At 51.4% G+C, this 22428-nt stretch overlaps 1 protein-coding gene across 6 annotated transcripts in view; it reads right to left on the reverse strand.

The window, feature by feature from the left end:
* BCAR3 (breast cancer anti-estrogen resistance 3) overlaps nucleotides 1–22428 on the reverse strand; it is a 104442-nt gene that overhangs the window by 11821 nt on the left and 70193 nt on the right. For 3 of the 6 annotated variants that reach the window (XM_005878987.2, XM_005878988.2, XM_014550042.1), the window contains 5 exons: nucleotides 15751–15879; nucleotides 12554–12996; nucleotides 10216–10319; nucleotides 8264–8922; nucleotides 2445–2560 (listed from right to left, as the gene is read on the reverse strand). In XM_005878987.2, coding sequence (XP_005879049.1) covers nucleotides 2445–2560; nucleotides 8264–8922; nucleotides 10216–10319; nucleotides 12554–12996; nucleotides 15751–15879 — 1451 coding nt within the window. Of the gene's footprint in view, nucleotides 1–2444; nucleotides 2561–8263; nucleotides 8923–10215; nucleotides 10320–11059; nucleotides 11125–11144; nucleotides 11259–12553; nucleotides 12997–15750; nucleotides 15880–16513; nucleotides 16559–22428 lie in introns of those variants that run through there. The other 3 variants (XM_014550043.1, XM_014550044.1, XM_014550045.1) reach the window with 3 other exon arrangements.

Here is a 22428-nt window from a genome sequence, read left to right on the forward strand (position 1 = left end):
AACGAGCTCTGCCATCTCTGTGTGTTTGTACACACACAGGGTGGGGCAAAAGTAGGCCTGCAGTTGTGAGTATGTGAAACCGAGTTTTGGCTTGTGTCATTTATTAATTATTGTATCATTTTCCATAGAACAACTGTAAACCTCCTTTTGCCCATCCTGTATGCATGTATGCTGCTTACTCGCAGTGTGGCCTTAGGGTGTTATCTGACAGCTCCATGCCTCGATTTCTTCATCTGTAAAATGGGGACAAGAGTAATTGTGAGAAATAGAGACTGTGTGTGGGTATAAAATTAATAAAAGCGCCTGGCACTGGCAGGCACCTAGCAAATAATACTTGTTACTACGATGATCTCTATGGGTACATCTTTCCCTCTATGTCTTGGTCCATTTTGCCTGTCTCTTTTCCTTTATTTATCTCCTTCCTGGTTTCCTGTCTTTCTTAATTAATGGACCCTAATATAGAATTAAAGCCTATTTTTATCATCTGTTGTTTATTGAAGACTTTTGTTACCATTTGCAAAAAGTTAAGGTTGAGCCAAACATCTTAGATGTTTCTTTTAACAAATAGTAAACTAATGTTTCATGTTGCATTTAGTCTATTTTTTATTCAGTGTTTTCCCCCCTATGTTTTAGTAGCCCTTAATAAAAGACATATTTTCTACTTCTTTAAGACCTGGCATTACACCAATGGTTAATTGGGTAACTCTATCCATTCATTCAACCAGCATTTGCCTAAAACCTCCTGCGTGCACCACTATGGGAAAGACACTCGCCTGGAGTGTCTGCTCCAGGGGCCGCCGGGGCTGGCAGCAGGGGCACTGACTGTTACACAAAGAATATGTCCACACAGTAGGCCTGGAAGGGGTGAAGTGGTAAATTAAGAAATAAAAGGTGGTTTTGTATTTGATTCTGAGACGCAGGAAGATGATGTAATTTGGCCTTCCAGGGCCACTATACCCCTGACCTTTATTTAAACACATTGTAATGAAGAAACCCGCTCCCCAGACCCACAGGCTAGCCCTGGACAGGAAACAAGCACGAAGTGAGAGCACAGGCAAGCGACAATCAGGAGAAAGAGGAAATGGATGTAGACGAGAGTGGAAGTCTGAAAATAGCCAAAGGAGAAGCCCCAAGCCCGCCGACCTCAGCCTGGGCCCAATGATCAACACACTAATGGAACCGATCAAATGAGGCCTGGAGCTTGGGGAGCTTTCAGACTGAAAAATGTACCACATGAGAAAGGGGGAAGTTGGTGGCACAGCTCAATTCTGTTGAAACCGTGACCACTGAGCCCAGACAGCAACAGAGAAGTTAGTGGACCTGAGACGCCAGGCCCTGGACTTGGGGAGGGAAGAGGACACCAGGAGAGAGAGGCTAGAATCTAGAAAAATCTGATCAGAAAAGTAAAAAAATTCAGAAGTCAGACCTACAATTGCCCAAAGGCATTCAACAACAAGGATGCCTGAACAAAGTCAGCATTTCTGGTCTCCTGCCTCCCAGAAGTCTCCCATTCGGATTCGGGTGTCTTCTATTGGATGCGTCTGTGGCGTTGAAGCCAAAACAACGGCGGCATTGAGCCATCTTATCTGCTGTGTAGCAGGTACCCTTGGAGGCAGTGGTGTGGACCCCCCGGCCACCCAAGGCGGTGCTTACTTTCTAGGGCTGACATCCTCGGACCACATTGCCCACTGGCCACGTGTGGCTACTTACACTTAAAACAGTAAACAGCGGAATAAAACGTTTTGTCCCTCCACATGTGGCTGCCGTACTGAGACAAGAACAGGTCAGCCATCACAGAAAAGCCCTGGGTTGACCATTGCAACCCACACATGTGCCATGGCAATGGGAAGTGGGTTGGAAAAACAGAACACTTAACAAGATAGTCTTGCCCAAATCAACTGTTGTTTTGTTTGTGTGTCAGAAAGGCCAACTTCTACTCTAATAAGATAATCAAGCCTAGTGCTTCTTTTCTTGCTATTAGCCTTGCTATTTCTGTCTAATTTCTAAACATCCGACGTCCATGTGTGTGGGTTTACAGGGACAGCCAAGGCCCTGGCTCTTCCTGAGAAGAAGACAGTGATTCTTCAGAGGCAGGAGGGGAGAGGGTCCGAGTGCCCTCACCCTCTGACCTCTGATCCCCCATCTGTCCACCTGTCAAAGAAAATGTTCAGACTCTGTCCTTCCCAGCCTTTCCCACCAACTCCCACTTAATTCCGAAAGCAATCTGGAACAGACGGGAACGTGTTCTTTGTTCCTGACTTCCTCTGTGCCGTCTCTTTGTCTCCAAGAATTCTCTGGCTGAGCTTCTGGGCAAAGTTGGCCCGGTCCCCCCCAACCCCCCGAGGGAAGCGGCTCTGGGCGTAGTGCTGGGCCTCTCTGTCTGTGCTGGAGAGAGAGACAGGAGGACGGCAGAGGGCCAGGAATGCAGGGACAGTGCTGCTCACCTTTCGATGATGTCCAGACGCAGCTGGTGGCCGTACGGCAAGGTGATGAGTTCCAGCCCTGAGCTCACGCCCATGTTTCTCCTCATCTCCTCCGAGACTTCAAGAATCCGAGCGACCTGTCGAGAACACAGTGGAAATACACGGGATCAGGAAGTGGGCTTGCTGCGAACACGGAGTTAGTGTGTGGAAGGAAATACACTGAGCTGGACAGGGTGGATGCGCTTAACTTGCTGCAGTTCTATTTGAGCTACAGCCTTTGAAAAGACAGTTTTAAATGTGATAGTTGGAGGATTTTTAAAACACATACTGGAATATAAAACCTGGGAGGAAAGAACCGAAATTGGTCTGCAGAACCTGCAGATTTGGTGTTGCTGGCCTGCCAGAGCACAGAGCCGTTCCTCCAGCTTTTGTGTAACGCAGGCTGGGTCCCGCTGTGACGCTCCGGACCCCCTGCGTGGGAAAGCAGAATTGCGTCCCGTCGGCCCTCTGCTGCGTGCCTGGCCGTTCATGTTCTCACTTAGGGGCAGGCTGGCTGCTATTACCCCTAATTACGCCCCTCCGGGCTCCGTAAGTGCATCATACGTCTGGAAACCATTAGAAAAGCGTACAGAGATTTGAAACCCGAGGTCTCCCCCAGAGGGCTTTTCCCTAAAGAAAATCTTTGTCCAGCCAGCAACCCCCATCTCAATCCCAGTGTGTAATCACACTCATCAGAACCAGGGATTAGCCGGCCTCTTATAGTTATTACATGTGACCTCAAAATGTTACAGTGGAGCCCGTGCCTCTCTACAAGGGGAACAGTGGCGCAGCAGCACCCTGATGCACTAACAGTGCAACCCGAAACAACGGCCTCACCGTGCCCGGACACATGGCCAGCGCAGGCAATTCCTCCCTCGCTCTGTAGAGCTGTCCCCCAGTGCAATGATCCTGGGCACATGAACAGTCCAGATGCCTTCGTAATAGGCTCCAAAACACATCTGGAAGTTGAGCTGTTATTATTAACCCTGACCCTTAACATCTGTGGTTGAGCAAGGATCCACTGTCAGCCCTGGGGAACGAGCCTGTGGGAACCAGCTCTCCAGCAGTGGGGCCCAGAATAGGATGCAGGATTCATACCACGCTCCCGGAGCCTCAGTTTCCCCTTCTCTAACAGAACCACTGAGCTCACCTTTCTCAAGGACTTTGCAAAGGCTCGAATGAGCTCAAAACCCCAAAGAACTGTTTGAAAATACAGGCTGTGAATCATCGGCCACGTAGAAGGGGGAAGAATTCTGGCTCAGTCTCTGGAAAGAGATTTACACCTTGACCATGGCAAGGCAGCCCAGATGTGCACCCAGCCACCTGCGGTCACACACACGCTGCTTGCTTATTTAGACAGCTGCCCCGACAGAGGCTCCAAACCCAGCACATCTGTGGAGCGTCCTCCAATCCACACACTCTGTGGAGCAAGATTCAGGGCTTGTCATGGATTCGTTTTGGAAGCACCAGCATCCGGAGCGATCCCTGCTCTGACAGAGAAGACTCTGGTCTGTTTTCCTTCAGTGTAAACGTTCAAATCTCTGGTCACCTTCCCGGGATTTTACCAGAAAATGCCTATACCCGCTTGCCCTGTGGCTGAGCTATGGGACAAGGGGTCCTGCGCTCACAGTGTAGGGCCTGGACCAGGTGCCCCGGGAGACACCAGGGCCGTGCAGACACAGACACAGCGGGACAAAGAGTCTCGAGCATTTACTGTGACCTGGACCCGGCAGGCGACCTCAGAGCCCCATGATGGGGTGTCCCAGCCTCCCTCTGCTCTTCAGACCGGAGCCACCCTGGTTCTCTGAACGCTGCCTGCTCCTCATGCGCCTGCTGCCGGGGCTGCTGCAGGGACCCAGGGAGCCCGGCGGGGCATGCCTGGCCTTCCTCCCAGCTGCTAAGGGACCATCTGAGCTGCAGTGAGAGCACTGGCTCAGCTCACCATCCCTGCTGCCCTCAGCAGAAGACTGACGGGCACTGTGTCCTCGCAGGCCTGTGTCCCTCTCTTAACTGCACCGTGCTTTGAAGACAGCAGCCTGGCGTCAGCCCCGAAGTAGAGACTTCAAAACATGGAAGACCTACCAGGACCTCCCCCACCACCTTCACTGCCCACACAGAGGGAGTCTTCATAAGCCGGCCCCTCCCACCACGGTTCCTGACGCCCGAGTTTCTGCATGTGTGTGTCATCTGCTGCCTGGAAGATGCTATTTGCATTCTTCATCAGGCCAACTCCTATTCAGCCTTCAAAACTCATCTCAGACATCCGCCTGACCCCCTAGCTGCCCCATGCTCAGGGCCCTGCCTCAGGGGCCCCACAGCTCCTGTGCCTTCCCCTACAGAGCACTTCCCACCTGCGTTGTGGTCTGAATTCCTGTCTCACTGTCCCTCCCCCTCTCCCACCGTGACCTGGCCCGGCCCAAGGGAGGCATCTATCAGTCTGAACACGTAACACTGCTGAACACTTACTTGGCCTCATCCTGGCCAGGCATGGTATGGAGGGTGGTTGGTTTTATTCTCCTCCTTTTATCAGCGGGGAGAGAAAGATCAGGAGAGGGAAAGAGGCAGGATTACATTCAGGCAGCTCATCCTGAGGCCACGCTCTTAACTGTCCCTCACTTCTCGCCACTGTGAAGACAAGTGGGTTGGGGAATGGTTCCGGGTGAGTGAGGTCAGGGCGGTCAGTGCCCACCTGCAGGTGTGTGTGGGGGGGTCTCAGTGGACGCCCACCCCAACCCTGGGAGTGGGGTGCAACACTGCTGGGCAGGCAGCCTGGAGGTGCCTTTCTGGGTGTCAGCCTGGGGCTCTGTGCACTGGTGGGAACCAGCTCTCAGGACTCAGGTGCTGCCCAGCACGCTCTGAGCTTTGGGGTGGCCCTGTCTGGCTGCCGCTGCATTTGGGGTGAGTAGTAACAGCCCCTGTTTATTTCCCTCAGAGTCACTGATTGTGCCTGCTTTGTTGGCAAAGCCCTGGTCAGTGGCTCCAGGAAGAGGATAAGGAAATGGCGTGGACTCAGGAGGGAGGAAGGAAGACTAAACAGCCTCGCCCTTGGGGAGAGGCAGGCAGGCTCCTGCTCCCGTCTTGGCCAGGGGGGCTCCGTCTTCCAGGGGTGACTGAAGGCAGACCGGGGAACAGGGCCTCATAGGACAAAATGCAAAAGAGAAACGGAACAAGAATAGGGTGGCTGCACGTTCCTTCTGTTGCAAACAGAAATAAGGTCTAGTTTCATGGCCGCTGTGGGGAGCTGATATAGGATTAAGCCTCGGACTGACCTGTTGGCAAAGTCACAAACAAGTCCCAGCTTAGAGGGCACAGTCCTCTTAGCATAATTAGGCTTGACCTTATAACACTCCCTAGATCTTATCTGGGAAGCTAATGGGCTGAGGGAAGTGCAGGAAGTGTAACTATGGTCAAAACAAGTGAAACTCACAAGAACAGTGTAACTATGGTAACCACTACCTTGTTTACCTCTGACTATAAGATGGTTGGTGCGGCCTGAGCACCGGTGGAAGTCCTTCCTCTTGAGTTGGACTTACCCGCCTGGCCCCCCAATATTCCCAAATTATCTCTTGTCTTTTCTCTTTCATTTGTGTGCGGCTCCTCTTCCAGATCCTGAACCCTGAACCACGCTGGACGTGGAGGGAAGCATTTACAACAGCCGCCAAAGTGGGAGAAGGTTCTAGACCAGGGGTGGGCAAACTTTTTGACTCGAGGGCCACAATGGGTTCTTAAACTGGACCGGAGGGCCGGAACAAAAGCATGGATGGAGTGTTTGTGTGAACTAATATAAATTCAAAGTAAACATCATTACATAAAAGGGTATGGTCTTTTTTTTTTTTTTTAGTTTTATTCATTTCAAACGGATCCGGCCCGCGGGCCGTAGTTTGCCCACGGCTGTTCTAGACCCTCCTGCATCAATGCTCAGCATCTCGCCTCCCATGTTACCACCGAGCCCTGCTTGAGGCCACAAGGAAGAGGATTCATTTCCTCCCAGGAACTAGGCAGTTATGTGAATCCAGACCTGTTTCTGCGAGGAGCCTGCTTTCCGGAGAACCTGGACCGGTTCATGCCAGGCTCAGTGCGAGTGACGTACTGGAGCAGGAACTCTAAATCCTCTCACTGTCCAAACAGGTTTAGCTCGCTTTAAAGTGAGAATGTGACCTGGTGATTATCCGACCATTTGTGAGCACTGCCCAGGGACACTCAGCCAACCACGTCAGCAGCCCCGTTCTTCCCGAGCAGCCCCCTCCTGGCTGTCCTCTCCGGGCCGGACGCACGCACGCCACACACACGCCCCTCCCAGGCCTGGCCAGGAGGTCCACTGAGTGGTCCCTCAGCCCTGTTTTCAGGAAGGCGTTTGTTACCCCAGCACAGCCAGGCAGGGAGGCCTCAATCGATTAGGAGTTCCCTGGGGGAGGGGTGCTCAGAGACCACTTCCTGCCATGATTTATGGCCTTAATAAAAGGAAATTTATTTTGGAAAAGCCATTTCCTACATAGGCCCTGACCTTTGAAGCTAATTGACTTCACGAGGCTACAAACGAGAAAGGGCTGTAACTCTCAGAGAGGACTTTTCTGTTGCTCAGATGCAAGGACCTATCCCTTCCGCTGCGGAGCAGGCTGGGCCACCCCGGCCGGAGACACCTGCTTTCTAGAAATCTCTCTCTGAAGGATGAGCCTGCCCTGGGCCACCTCGGAACAAAAGACACCCAGGACGAAAAGACATGCTCCCACTAAGAAATGATGGCGATGTAAACATATACTTATGTAGTCACATGGAAGGACAGGCACAGTGTGTTGTTGGTGGGAGACTCAGGGTTTGGAACCGTATGTCCAGACGGTGCCATTTTTGTGGTGAGCGACCAGACCTGTGCGCCATTATTTCCGTGTCTCTGCTTGCAGAGTAAATGTTAGCCAGGGCGATCCCCAGAAAACTGGATTTTGTGTGATTTTCACCTTTTCTCTTCATCTGCATTTTTATTATTTTTCTAAATTGAGCAAGTATTACTTATTTTAAAAAATCAAGGTAACTTTAAAATGTTTATTGGCCTAAAGACCATTTAGTAACAATAAATATATAATGTGTGTATGTATATGTATGTGTGTGTATATGTATATGTATGTATGTATGTAAATATATATAATATGTGTGTGTATATATATATAAATAAATAACCAAGCTCTGCTACTTCAGAAACTACACTTTCATCTCCAGCCACTTGCCTTCGGACTTGGCTTTACCAGTTCTGGCAGACTTGAGGCCAGGGGAGAATTTTGAAATCAGCCCCAGCTGGGAGGATGCTGTAGCAGCTCCAGACACCAGCAGGGGTTGGGGAAGGAGGCAGGCCCTGGGCAGCAGCCTGCCATCTCTCTGTCCCAGGTGAATTTTATGAGCTTCCTGCCTGGGCAAAGGTTATCCTGGCCGGTGGCTCCCACCCCTAAAATAAATCCCCACGCTGGTGTGATCTTCAGACTTTTCCTATGAACAAAGCACTTAAACTTTGCGGGGGTGGGGAACATCCGGCGTGCGGGCCGTATAAAGCCTGAGAAATCATTTGGTCTGGCGCTGCCAAGGCATTAGGGGTGAGTTAATGAAATGTTTGACCAAACAGAGCAGGCTAATTTTTAAGTTGATAATTTTGTATGGCCCTTGAATGATGCTATAAATATCCAAATATTTATAACAGTTTTCCTTGGTAGAAAAAAGGTTCCCCTGGCTTAAAGGGTAAGGCGGAGGGAGGCGCAGACAGATGCCCGCTTCCAAATGTGCGAGTCAGAACAAACCCCACCCACCCAGGTCCCTACCTTGCAGTCCTCGCTCAGCATGTGCCGGGCGATGACCTTGGGGTCGTTGCTGGTGAACAGCTCCTTTGCTCGCTTCAGCATCGCTGTCTCCAGGGGCTTGTTCTCAGGCGGAAGGAGCTTCGACACGAAGTCGTTGGGCCTGAAGGAGGAGGCCGTCTCCAGGAGGGGCATCACAAACTCGGCCTCGGCGTCCTGCCCCTGGCCCATCTGCGCCGCTGCCGCCGGTGGCGCCTGAGGCCCGGCCCTGTCATTGTCATCAAGAATCAGGTAGTTGGTGCCAGAGTTCCGGGGACCCGGCGCCCCGTTCTGCTTGGCCTTCAGCAGCTCCACGTAGCTGTCCTGGGCACAGAGGGGCGGCCTCGCTCCCCGGTCACAGCCTGTGGCCGAGGCTGGGTTCAGTTCACAGTAGTTGGCCTCGGAGTGGAGCCAGGTGGATGGAGATGGGGGAGCCTTGAGGAGGGGCGCCTTGCAGGGCTTGGGGGGTGGCTTGGGGCACAGCTGGCTGTCTGAGCCCCTCAGCGCCTCCCCTGCCCTGGCGTCCGAGGAGACCCTCCGAGCCACTGCTGGGCTCAGGGTGGGCTCGCTGCCCGTCCTGAAAACCGGGGAGTTTGGGCAGGGGCTTGTGTCCACACCCGAGGATTGAGGGGGCATCTTACAGCCTGTGGAGGGTAAGACAGGGTCAGAAAAGGCTCAGCTGCGGGGAGAACACACAACAAACAAAACTAGAGTGACGGCGCCCCTGCTCTCAATTCATGCCCTTGGCCATGAATCTTCATCCTCAATAGATAACTCAGTGTGACCACCATGTCCAGTCTAGAGAAGTCTAGGGCAGTGGTCAGCAAACTGTGGCTCAGCAAACTGCGGCTCGCGAGCCACATGCGGCTCTTTGGCCCCTTGAGTGTGGCTCTTCCACAAAATACCAACTTCTGCACATGGGCCACGGAGTTTCAATCGCACTGTACATGCACGCCCGCACGTGATATTTTGTGGTATTTTGTGGAAGAGCCACACTCAAGGGGCCAAAGAGCCACATGTGGCTCGCGAGCCGCAGTTTGCCAACCACGGGTCTAGGGCATTCTGAGGGCAAAGTTGGCCCGACCCCACACTTCTGGGGGAATTTAAATCCCAGGGACTGCCGACAGCTGGGCTGTCACAGAAAGTTACGACAGGCGGAGCAGAAAAATACATGGACTCTGGCAGCAAGTCATTTAATCGTGCCCTAAAAACACAAGTCTTCAGCCACATAGCACACAGGGCTCTGATCACTCTCAGCACCAGGGTGGGCCCAGCCTGCTCTGAGGGAGAGCTAGAGACCCACTGGGAAGGGGGAGAAAGACGGTGCAACAACCCACACCGAAGGAGTTTAAGGAGCATTAGGAAAATCACCGAGTGGTCCCAAGGAAGGTCAGGTATAAAAAGAATAAAAAACAATCCCATGGCTACTAATATGACTGCTTACTGGGTTTCCCCACATCCCACTCCTTCGCAATCTTCTGGCTGCAAAAGGAGAACGGAGAGGAAGAGGGGCTGCTGGACAGCTGCTCCACCACGAGCCCCAGGACCAGCCCACCCGCTCTGTCCTGGGAGTGGACCACAGAGGCGCACTGGTCATGAAGACCCATGTTCGCGCATGGGCTTGGAGTCAGAAAACCTGAGTTCAGATGCTGGCATATCCGCTTACCTGATAGATGCCTCTGGACAAGTCACTTAACCTCTGTGCCTCAGTTTCCTCAGCCTCGAAAAGGGACTACCTTGTTATGAGGCTCAAAAGGTAGTACATAAAGCACCCAGCCCAGTGACTCGCATCCGGATATAGTCCTACAAACCTCTGCAGGCAGAGCCCTAGGTCTTTCCCAAAGGAGGTGACCAGATGGAGCAGAAAAACAGCCTGAAGGGAATCAGGGGAACACTGTCGCGCGCCCCCCCTCCCCCCGACATTCCCAGTGACCTACCAATCGGCAGGTAGCTCTCCGACTGGTGGGCTTTGAGGGATAAGGCTCTTCTGTCCTGCATGTGATCCAGGCAGGCAGGCTGGCTGCCGCTCTTCTCTTTATTTCTGGAGCAAAAGACAAGCCCAGCAGAAACCTATCATTAAGTCATAGAGCCTTTATGCAACACCGCGGAATGACTGCTCAGAACAAGAGTGCCTCCGCATACCCCAACAGGCCAGGAATGTCTGCGGGTGAGAGCACTGCTGATGGGGCGATTATGACATGACTGTGCCGTGGGCTCCATCCCGCAGCCCCACCGCCCAGCCAGCTAGTCCAGGAGACCTCCCCTGGGCCTTTCCAATCAGTTGATCAGAGCAGGGTAAAAGTTTCAGAATATTCTCAGGAAAACCTGATACACTGAAATGTGCACTTTTTACAGAGCCTAACATTCTTACCAGGAGCAACGACTTGTTTAATTACCTGCCGTTCCCCCATGACATTAACAGTGTCACCGTTCCCCCATGACATTAACAGTGTCACCGTTTCCATTTCAGTGTAAACCTCAGGTCCCCCAAATACTCCACAGGCCCGCCTGGGGGCCGTCACACCCACAGCCACCTCCCTCGGGCTCGGGCTGGGGTGGCAGCTGGGAGGCGCAGAGCACAGGCCCACAGGGGAGAGGTGGGCTAGAACTACCACCCGGTTAGCTAGCATTCTCCAGGCCTTTGCCAATTCAGGTGGGAATGTCTCCAGCACCGAGGAACAGAACCTTTTTGCTAGAAGAGAAAGCACTGTACAAGTTGTAATGACCTTTCCTCGGCCCTCCTACAAGCTTATGTTACAGAAGTCGCAACGTTTTTCCTACCTTTTCAAGCACCAAAGAAAAAAACACCAAATTTAAAAAAAAACACACCACCCCAAATTCCCAGCAACAGAGAAATTCCAGCAACCTCTCAGAGATAAGGCAGGGCAGAGGGCAAATTCCAAAAGGCAATGGCTTCTGAAAAGTGATACTTAAGCAGAGATCACCGGGACAGTCAGACTCCGCTGGCCAGACACCAAGCTGGAATGCAACCTGGCTGGGCACACACCTTTGCCCAGGTGGCGGCCCGCCAGCCAACCAGTGGCCAGAGTCAGGGACGCGCAGGAGCGCTGGGGGTGGGGAGGTGGGCAGGACGCTGGTCATTACTGACCGTTGAGCCTACCCCACCCCCACGGTTAGATACTTCTGCACCCGCTGCCTGTGCCCAGAGGTGACAAAACTTCGGAGCTCTGCTTTCCAAGGGCAATCAGAGGAGGTGCTCTGCTAGGCCTGTCTCGTTCACATAGAGCCTCTCCCACAGTCTTACTTCCATTTCTTATCTTAAAAAAATAATATATTTTAAATCCCGGTCTCTAAAGGCAGACCAGGGGCCCTCCTCCCAGAGCCAGACTCAGCGGGGCTTCTGTGTGTTGACAACTACCCTCTGGCCCTGTCATGGCATTAACTCCTTGCTCATCAGCTGAAGAATTCCCAGAAGAAACAAGAAAAGAATACCCAGCCCTTGAACATTTTAAGGGATCTCAAGTCTAGTCTTATTACTATGGAAAGGAGAATTTCTAATACCTTAGATAAAAGTTCCTCCTCCCTGCCCTGGCCGGGTGGCTCAGTTGGTTGGAGTATCATCCCATACACCAAAACAGCTGCGGGTTCAATTCCCGGTCAGGGCACATTCTTAGGTTGCGGGTTTGATCCCAGTCAGGGTGTGTATCAGAGGCAACTGATTGATGTTTCTCTCCTCTCTCTCCTTTTCTCTCTCTCTAAAACCAATAAAAAATATGTGGGGTGAGAATTTTTTTAAAAAGTTCTCCCTCCCTTCCTGCAACTGCCCTCAGTCTTACATTCTACTTCCCTCCAGAAATAATAATCATTATGATTAACGCTCACCAAGCACTCGTTATGTGCTGTTATAAGCACTCTGCATACTGAAACCCATTTAACCCTCACAAGCCCCATCTTCCCAGGTGAAGAAAGTGAGGCCCAGAGCAGACAAGCAGCTTGCCCAGGGTTCACCAGGTGAGAGAGGTGGACCAGCATTTGCGTCCAGGCAGGGGTGGGGGTCGGGGTGGGCACAGCCAGATGCTGACTGACATCTACTAGAGCTTCCTAGTAGCACAGCTGTACTTTGTATTACTCAGAATCCTGTATTTTACTTCTGAATTTTTGAGTTCAGGAAATTACTGTTTATGACATATTTTCCTGGTCCATCTGATGACTATCTTTCCAAGGAGGGTGAGCTCCTTGTCTGCCTAACTCAGCCCAGACATGGCCTGAGGGCCCCTCCGCGATTCCCGACACCCCCCGGAGGCCCTGACCCACCTGAGCAGGTTTCCTCTGAGCAAGCTCGGCTCGCGGGCCTGGACGCTGCCTGTGTTGAGGCTCAGCCTCTTGGCCACGTCTGGCCTTCCCTCCACGAGGCTGCCCTCCCGGGCCAGGCCAGGGGAGGTGCCGTAGCGCTCCTCCAGGCACCGCAGGGGCACCGTCCTGTTGATGGGCTGGAAGATGATGGCTCCGCTCTGCTGGGAGATGGGCTGGCGGTTGCCCACGTAGCTGCGCACCAGGCCGGGGATGGAGTCGAAGCTCTCCCTCTCAAACTGGTACTGCACGCGGCTGTAGGCCTCGCTGAGCCGAAGGACTGTCCGCTGGATCTTGAAGTGATGGGCAAGGTTCTTCCACTGACAGGTCAGAACAAAGTTTCCGGGGCTGGACAGAGAGTCTCGAACCAGGAAGTCGCCATCTCGCTGCACGAGGTTTTCTGACACCTGCAGGGGTGGAGGGGGGGGAACCATGAGTGAGAGGAGCAGGAAAGCAGGGCAAGCTTACGTTCCTTTTAGAAGCTGTATTTCTCCCCCTTCTTTGGGCCAACAGAAGACAATGCCATGCTGTCTCTACTCCCTCAGTTGGCTCTTGACTTTTCAAATGTCTAATTCTTAGAAGACCCAGTCACTCATGCTGGCCACCCAGTCCGTGCCCAGTACTGCTGTACGCACCGGGTTTACCGCAGTGAATGAAGCAGACTGGAGTCCCCACCGCACGGAGCTTCTATTCTGAGCAGAGAGCTTTTTTTTTAATGAGGATGAACAAGCAAAGGGTATGGTATGTCCGATGTCGTAAAGTGAAGGACAAAGTAAACTGGGAGATGAGGCAGCGCATGATCAGTTCCCAATTGAGTTGGTGCCAAAGGTGCCTGGGAGGGGACAGGGGGATTGCTGTCACGAGGTGGCGCATGATCAGTTCCCAATTGAGTTGGTGCCAAAGGTAAATGACGTGGTTGCTGAGGAAGGGGGCTTGGCCAGGAGAGGTTTTAAGGAGGAGGTAGGAGCCCAGCTGGTTTGGAGGCTAGCGCAAATTTGGATGGATGCAAAGGCAGTGCTCCAGGTGGGGCTCAGCATGAGCATAGGGTGGGGCTAGAAAGGGGCAAGGGTGCTTGGAGGAGGAAATGATGGGGCTGGAGCAAAGGATCTGTGAAATGGGCGGACAGGGCTGGGCTTGGACATGACCCCGGCCAGATGGAGGGCCTGGAACAAAGTTGGGAGGAATGTACATCTGCATACATAATATATGCAAAGCACTCGTACAATGGAACACAATACTTGATAAAAAAAATCGTTAACTATGAAGATGCTGACGTTTATAGAAAAAGGAGAATGTATACTGTGGTGCGGCATGAGCATTCCGGTAGGCAGTTGGCCCCGGTTTGCATTCTGGCTCCGCTGTGTGACTCTGGACAAGTTACCTAACCTCTCTGTGGCTCGGTTATGTGCTCTGAAAAGCAGGGATCATGTGACTATAGAGCGGCAGTAAAAATGTAAAGGAGTAGAGTGTTAGCTGTAACTATCATTATTCCTGTTACAGTGTCCAGTTATGCAATCTGGAATGATTTAGAGCTGAAAATTTACACTCATGGCAAGTGAAACAAATTTTATGATCAAGATAGGGAGAAGCGTGGCTGTGACAGTCATAGATTTTATAAACTTTGATAATTTTTCCAGGCCATTCCAACATTTGATCAGTTAGCTTAGAACAGTATGTTACTATGGTTACTTTAAAGTTGCATCTTTGCCTTAGAAATATTTTTTGTCACCCCCAAAATTTCCATTTCTTGGAATTGAGCCTGAGGAAATAATTATAGTTGTGAACATAGCAGTTATCTTAAATGATGTTGGTCAGCATGCCCAATAAATAATGGTGCATGTGTACAATGAAAATACACACAATGTAGAATGGTATAGGACCATGGTCGGCAAACTGCGGCTCGAGAGCCACATGCGGCTCTTTGGCCCCTTGAGTGTGGCTCTTCCTAAGCCTTAGGAGTACCCTAATTAAGTTAATACAATGTACCTACCTATATAGTTTAAGTTTAAAAAATTTGGCTCTCAAAAGAAATTTCAATTGTTGTACTGTTGATATTTGGCTCTGTTGACTAATGAGTTTGCCGACCACTGGTATAGGAGAATATTTAATAGTTGGAGAAAATTCCCAGGGTATGTCATTAAGTGGAGAAAGTGGGTTTCCAAAAAGTATATGTGGTATGATGTCATCCTTGATTTAGAAAAGTCTGGGAGGATTTATATCAAACTGTTCACAGTGGTTATCTCCAGGGGGGAGAATTATGGGGTGAGGGGGTAATTTTCTTCCTTTTTTGCTCCCTGTATTTTCTACAATCAAATTTAAACTTAAAAAAAGAGAAAAAGTTAGACTAAGGATTATTTCTTTGATAATGCTGAGAAATCTGCTTCATTAAAAAAATAACTCATGCCATGATGCCCTTCCCCTCACCCCCACCCACTCCTTTCCTGTCATATTGTCTTGGGTAAATGACTGGCCGGGTCAGGTTGTAATAAAAGCCCAAGGAAAATTCTGGACCTTGATTCGGAACTTATTTTATTTTTCACTTTCCATATTATTAAACAAACAAAACCCCATTATTTATGGCTATCGCTCAAACAGCCATCACACAAAGTACATCCCAGGCCACGAATCTGTGATCACTGATATGGTTCCTCTTCTCCCCCATCCCCGGGCCAGGGGGTCGGGCAGTGCACAGGGGGCACTGTTGCTCTGCGCCGCTGCCTCAATGATATCCCTCTCTTTATCGGAAATTAAGCCACTGCCTTAGAAAGGAAGCAGGCTCCACAGGGCATGAGGCTGCAGGCAGCCAGCCAACAGTTCAATCATCGGAACCGCAGCCCGGCCTTGTACTTCTCAGGTACCGCCCCGCGGCGGCTGCCTCCTGCCTGCCCCGTGTTTGCCGACCACAGAACACCTGCCTTTTCCGCATCCACTCACTGGGCGTGAGGAAGTGTACTTTGGTTTTCTGACCTTCGCTTTTTCCGAGGTGTCCTTAGAGGCAAGGCAGGCCTAAGTTAAGCTACTGCAGGCCATTATATAGTATTTGTTTTTGCCTAAACTGGGGCTCGCTCCTACACGGCCTTGGTGCATGGCCCTGCAGGGTCATCGGTTTGGGCACTGTTTGAGAACGGCTGGGTGTGTGCTGGCAGGGAGGAGGCAGGTACCTGTCGGGGGATGCGGCCGTGGTACCAGGCGTGGCTGCGCAGGTCCTCACTGCTCAGCAGCAGCTCCTCCTCCAGCTCCTTCTTCAGCCTCTCAGGGGTTCTGTCCATGACGTGCCTCTCCTTGGAGAACTGCAACACAGTGTCAACAGTGACCTCCCCGCCCTGCCCACGCCCGCCAGGCCAGGCCAGCTGGTGACGACTGCCCGCCTTATGGTTGGCTGCTCTGCTGATCAAACCAGTATATGCCCAGAGCCCTGTCCAGGTAGGGGAGCCTGGATAATGATTACAATTGGCTGTGACCTTTCATTTCTCTGGCTGTAAGTGTGCAGTGAAATGTCCACCTGCACATGGGGACTGTGATAGGAGAGACGGCCACGCTGTCAGTCCACTCAGGTAGCAGTTAAAAAGTGGGGAGCTGGGCAGGGGCACCAGAGAGAGATGTGCGGGCCTGAGGCACAGGGAGGCCACAGAGAGCTTCCTCGGCGCTGTCCTGGGAGCCGAAGCCGGGAAGGACAGCCGTCCCCAGCTGGCTGGTGGTGACAGCTCTGGATTCGCTGCTACTGGCAAATCCAGGCCAGGAATGGAGTCAGCCTTAGAAACTTTCAGAGCAACCGGACAGAGTAATTCTATGTTTCTTGAATCTAATAATAGAAGTCTAAGTTTATATTCTGTGTGCCTTTTTAATTTCGTTTTCCTAATATTGTATTTTTAAGTCAGATTGGAAGTTGAAACTTTAAACCAAAACAGACAACTGGTCTTTCACCTTAGAGTTCGAGGCTCTGCTCTCGGTCATCCCACGGCGGCCAGGGCAGGAGGCCGGGGTGGGCAACACTGGCTTCCAGTTTAACTTAGAAACCACACCCACTTATGACCTGTGAACTGCACTTGGACACCTGCCCAGTTCCCAGCAAAACCAGGCTCGGGGACGGCTGGCTGAAGGTCATGGGAGCAGGAAAAGGCTGTGTCCTTGTGTTTTCCCAAGATCCCCTGCTTGGCCTCAAAAGCCCTAAGGAGCTAGCAAGCTGTCCTTATCACACTGCTCTGTCCCTTAGCAGCGTCCCTTAGCAGCGACAGAGCCCCAGATGCTTGTCCACCAAAGAAAATGAAAACAGACAGGCTTTCCCAGCTGGATTCTTATCCTGGTCTTTCTGGGCATGTGAGCCCATGAAGGCACTGGCTTCAGAATGACTCAGGGGCCACTTTCCAGGTGGGGCTCTGGCTTACTAATTGTTTACTTCTCCCTCCTCCTCTTCCCCACGATTGTTCTTTCAGTGCAGGCATGGGAGGGTTTGATAAGCTGAATTCACATCAGAGAGGCTGCCATGGGCTGCCCGACGCCGCAGGAGTTAGCAGTGCTGTGGGACCCTGCCTGCTCGGACCACTGATTACGCGCAGGTGCTCCTGAAGGCAGCTCGCTGGAGAGACTTGAGTGTAGAATGTAGACTGTCAACTGGGCCACATCTACTGTTAGTTTATTGTCAGTCTTGCTCCCACTAGATTTTAAGTTTCACAAGAGCAGAGACCCACGTGCCTTCTTCCCAGCTACCCCCAAGCAATGCCTGAATGTATTAGGCCCTCCGTCCTCTCTGAATGAACAAATATGCCAAGATGAGGAACCTCTATGACTTTTCTTAGTTATGAAGATTCTCCTCTTCTCTCTCCAATGACCTGAAGCCCTCTTTTGGCTGGGCATGTTGACACATAGCTAACGGATGACATCTTCAGTCTCCCTCTCTCACAGGGAGATGTGATGACTAAGCTCTGGCCGAGGAAGGGTCAGCTGCAGTGTTGGTGGGACATCTTAGCTGAGCCGTCACGGCGGGAGCTGCAACACCATCCTGGACCCTGAGGAGCAAGCCACGCCCTAGGGGAGCACAAGGCATAGGCTAGCGGGTCCCTCACACTGAGGGGTCAATATCCCAGCCCCAGAGTGCCAGCCTCCAGGTCTTCCATGTGGTCGCCTGTCTTGTTTAAGCCTGTTATTTTGGGTGTTCCTGTCACTGGCAGCTGAACTAAATCCCAAGGCTACTGTGACCCTGGCCCCTATTTAGCCACCCTGACAGTCTGTGTGCCCAGCCTAAATCCCTCGTGCTGCGTCCTTGGTCAGAGCTCTGATATAGAGATCAGTGAGCCTATCCTCCATGCAGCCCTCGGTGAAAGTGTTCCCTCTGTATTTCTCCGTCTCCTCCTTCCTCTCTGATAGCCAACAACCAGATTGCTTCTCACTGGCCCACCCACTCGTTCTTTCCCAGCATCTCTCATAAACCGTAAGGGGTTTTTTGTTGTTGTGAATCCTCACCCGAGGATATTTTTCCTCTTTTCTTTAGAGACAGTGGAAGGGAGGGGGAGAGACAAACATCAATGTGAGAGAGACATAACGATTGGTTGCCTCCCACACGTGCCCCAACCAGGACTGGAGATCGAGCCTGCAACGGAGGTACATGCCCTTGACCAGAACCAAACCAGACAGGACCCTTCAGTCTGCAGGCCAATGCTCTACCACTGAGCCAAACTGGCTAGGGCCATAAGTTTTTGTTGTTTTTTTAGCATTTTATGTGCAATAATCTTTCACTCCAGTTTTTGAGATAATACTGTTTTATACTTGCTACCAAAAATATAAAGTCAGCTATCTTATTACTTCTGTCCTAACTCCTTAGAGGAAAATCCACAATTATTGTTCTCTCCCTGTAGACTCTGTAGATGGGGCCCTACAGGAAAGTACACAGAGAGGAGAGAAAGAGACCAGTAAGACTGATCTTCCCAAATAATTCAGGAAGGAAGACCAGACTTCAAAAAATACACCCTTGCCCAGCCGGCGTGGCTCAGTGGTTAAGTGCTGACCTATGTACCAGGAGGTCACGGTTTGATTCCCAGTCAGGGCATGTGCCTGGGTTGTGGGCTCATTCCCCAGTGTGGGGCGTGCAGGAGGCAGCCAATCAATGATTCTCTCTCATCATTGATGTTTCTATCTCTCTCCCTCTCCCTTCCTCTCTGAAATCAATCAATCTATTTATCTATCTCCTTAATCTCTTGCATAAATTGTGAAAACTTAGAAGGTTATACAATTGCTCAAGTTGTATTTGAAAGAGAAGGGAGGGGAAGATACAGGGAGATGAAGAGGAAGAGTGGGGAGAGAAGAGAGTGGGGAGGAGGGAGGGAGTGAGGGAAGGAGGGAGGCAGCCCCAGAGCACAGGAGCAATTGCAAAGAGCTCTTCGTTTCCAGCCAGTGGGGGCTGGCTCTACCGCATTAAAAACCAGCTGGGTCGGCTGCTGGGCGCTTCTGCCTCAGCAGGTGATGTGGGCACTTTCAAACTGAAGAAGGCAATTCAAAAGTCAGCCACAGGTGGGCATGCTCATTAAACAGTGGTTTAATGTGGTTCCTTTGGGAATGGATGCCTGCTAGAACTTTCACTCACTGTTTAATCACATATACTAATGCAACTTTTATTATTTTCCCAGTGCCTATGTTCTATGAGGCCTTGACCTTGCCAACTATGATTTTGCTGCTATAGATAAGTACTTTGATGGGCTCTCAATCCCATGGTTGGTGAGGGGTGACCATCCACCGTATTAGAAAATCTGACAAAATGTACCCACTTGTCTCGTTGAGAGCACTGTGATTGATATTTGTGCTCCCTGGGGACCAGGAATGAGATTCCTGCTTCATGGAAAGGGTCACACATTTGATCAAATTCTGTTGGTTTTCCCCAAACAACCAAACTTTTGCTAACAGTGACCCTTCCACTAACCTGCTGCCCTCTGGGAGGAATCGGAATTTCTCCCAGAGATGCAGCCATTTCAGTCATGGCCTAGACTAGTTTGAGATCTTTTGGACCATGAAGTAAATTCTAGCAATTAGAAGTAACACAATAGCTCCTCTGCCTTCGGCAACCGTTTTATTCACCTGTGTGATCATCCGTGTCCTCTGAAATTCTGATTCTACTCATGCCAAAGACTCCTCCCGCCCGTCCTTAGGCTACCTTCTGCGGCAAGGGTAGGAGAGAGGTTTTCACTGACGTAATATACACATGCATTGTTATTTTATGCGTAGCCCAGAATTAAGCAGGAGAAGAGACAGAATAAGAGGCAGGACTCAACACTCCAAAAGCTTCCAATCTTGGGACAATAAAGAGGACACAAGCACATCATGCAGATCCGGTCCGGTTCCCATAGCCTTTCCTCCCAGCTTGCACTTCCCCACGCTTTCACACTGCTTTCTGTAGACATCTTCTGGATTCAATGGGCCTCAGAGACTGGTTGGACCCAAATCATTCTCCATTCCTCTGTTGGCACGGGGCAGTGGGCATCTGGGACAGGGGGCACCGTGACGCCCAGAGCAAGTTTAATACAGCTGTGCTCCCTCAGAAAATTTACACCGAATGGACATGCACACTCACTGGCCCTTTGGAGTTTATGTTCTTCAACTACCAGACCGAGAGAGACAGCAAGACAACTCACAAAGAATCAATCTTTCACCCAAATGCCCTCCATGCTACCAATGACCACATTATAGTAACAACTTCTCTCCAAACTCAAATTCTCCATTTGCCCCTAAATTTGAACGTCATTCCTAGAAGGTGAGTCTGATTCCTTGTTTCAGAGTTTCCCATCGTGAGGGGAGTAGGTCACAGTGAGGGGAGGATGAAGACAGGGTGGGTTTGCTGCCCCAGCACGGGCTGCACCCTACACAGCAGCTGAGGCACAACCTCCGGAGGAAGGGAAGTTGCTGGGCTTTGGATCAAGAACGCTCTGCCCACAGGTCTTGCCAGGTTCATTCGGGGACCAAATCCACCCACAGCCACCATGAGAGAGAGATGCAGGCAAGACCCACATCTCCTACTCCAAGGCTTGCCTGAATTTGATTCACCAGAAATTTGGGAACGGCCCTTTTGGGGTGGGGTGTAAGAAAAGGTGCTATGTATATAAATGAAGTAATAAGCATACCTTGAGCAGGAAAGAAAAGAAGAAAGGGAGGGAGGGGGAGAGGGCAAGAGGGTAACTATGTACCATGGTTACCCACTCGCATGGCTCCCAGTAGCTTTGGGCTGATGAAGGGAAATTGGTAACTTGGGTAAATGTGGACGAGGCCCACACTGTCACACCAAGTTGAAGGTTAGTTAGGAAATTCATAAGTTGCTGTAATTGTTGCTTTTCATGGCAATCGGAGTCTAGCTACACCTTTCCCATGGCCAGCATTTCAATACCCTGTGCTGGTACAGCCATTGCCATGAGTGTTTAAGAGCATGGCCAGCCCACCCCTCCACCCCCACAGGCACGGTGCCGCTGAGTGTCTGAGTGACTTTGGACAAATGAGTTCACCTCTCTGTGAAGCCTCAGGCCCCTGCCTGCAAAACGGGCATCATGCTATGTGCTGAGATGTTACTAAGGGTGAAATGGGTCCGTGGCTGCAAAGCACTGAGGACATCCCTGGCACGTAGCCCGCACTGTTAACTGTTATTACAGGCTTGTATCAGACTGCTGCTCACCTGGCTACACACATGAACAGCTCGTGTTCTGGGTGTTTGGTGCGATGCGTGGAGGCACAGGGGGCCCTGCTGGCAGGGAAGTAGCTCAGGAGAGCAGCCTGGCACGTGTATCGGTGCCCGCTGGCTGCCTTGTAGAGGTCTCCTCAATCCTCTCCAGGACCTTGCTGCCGCCTGCCCCAGACCTCTGGTTCAGTGACAAGGCCAGGACGGGTCCTAGCTTGCCAACATTGGCCAGCTCAAAAGATCATGCTTATCTCTCTGAATCTGGAATGAGCATCTCTGCAGTCCCGTGTGGCCCCCAGCAAGTCGGGTCTTGACAGGCAGGAAGAGCCGGAGCCCAGGAAATGGTTGGGAAACACATGCTAGAGGCTCAGAGCCAACTCAGGAACGTGCTGGGAACTTCGATGCACACAGAAAGCCACGTTCCAACAGTCCTCCCAGGAAGTAAGCTGCTCTAGCCTGGAAGGAAGGGGCTGCGTGACAGTAGAGCCTGCATTTCAAATCAGGCACAACAATGGGGCCCGAATTCATGGGAGGTTAGTGCTCCTAAGTCCGGGAGGAGGGAGGGAGTGCACGGAGCATCTGTGGGAAAGCCCAGAGGAGGCTGCGCACACTCATTTGCATGTTGGAGACAGTTGAGGGGATTAGAAAAAGATGGCATCTGCATTATAATTAATATTGATTTTATTCTGTCCCTCCAGGAAGAAAAGCTTCCCAGTTCCCACAGAATTTTAAATCGTGCACATCACCAGCAAAGACCCAGTCCCCAGGCCCAGGAGTTGGGGGGGGTGCAGGCAGAAAGAGAAAGGCTTGGGGGGGAAGGGCAATCAGGACTAAGCAATTAGCCAGCCATGGGGCCTCCAGCCGGGATGACAGCTCTGGTCCCTACCCTCACGGAGAGCAAGCGCATCTGGGAAGACCACACACAGAGGAACAGCTCATCCATCCCTGAGCTGGGGAAACACACTGCCTGGATCTCATCCCTGCCTCCAGCTCTGCAGCCTGAGCAGCTCTCACTTCTTTGCCATTTTGCTTTCTCTTGTAGCAGAAGAGAAAATCCCTGTGGCCTCTCCCCTGGGGGGTGGGGGGAGGGGTTAGAGAGGAGAGATGAGGAATCAGGGTTAGCCTTGAGGATAACCCTTGAGAACAGGAAGGGTATTTGGCATATATGAGGTCAGAGGAGCTGGGCTTG

This window comes from Myotis brandtii, unplaced genomic scaffold (assembly GCF_000412655.1).
Source record: "Myotis brandtii unplaced genomic scaffold, ASM41265v1 scaffold58, whole genome shotgun sequence".
Lineage (NCBI taxonomy): Eukaryota > Metazoa > Chordata > Mammalia > Chiroptera > Vespertilionidae > Myotis > Myotis brandtii.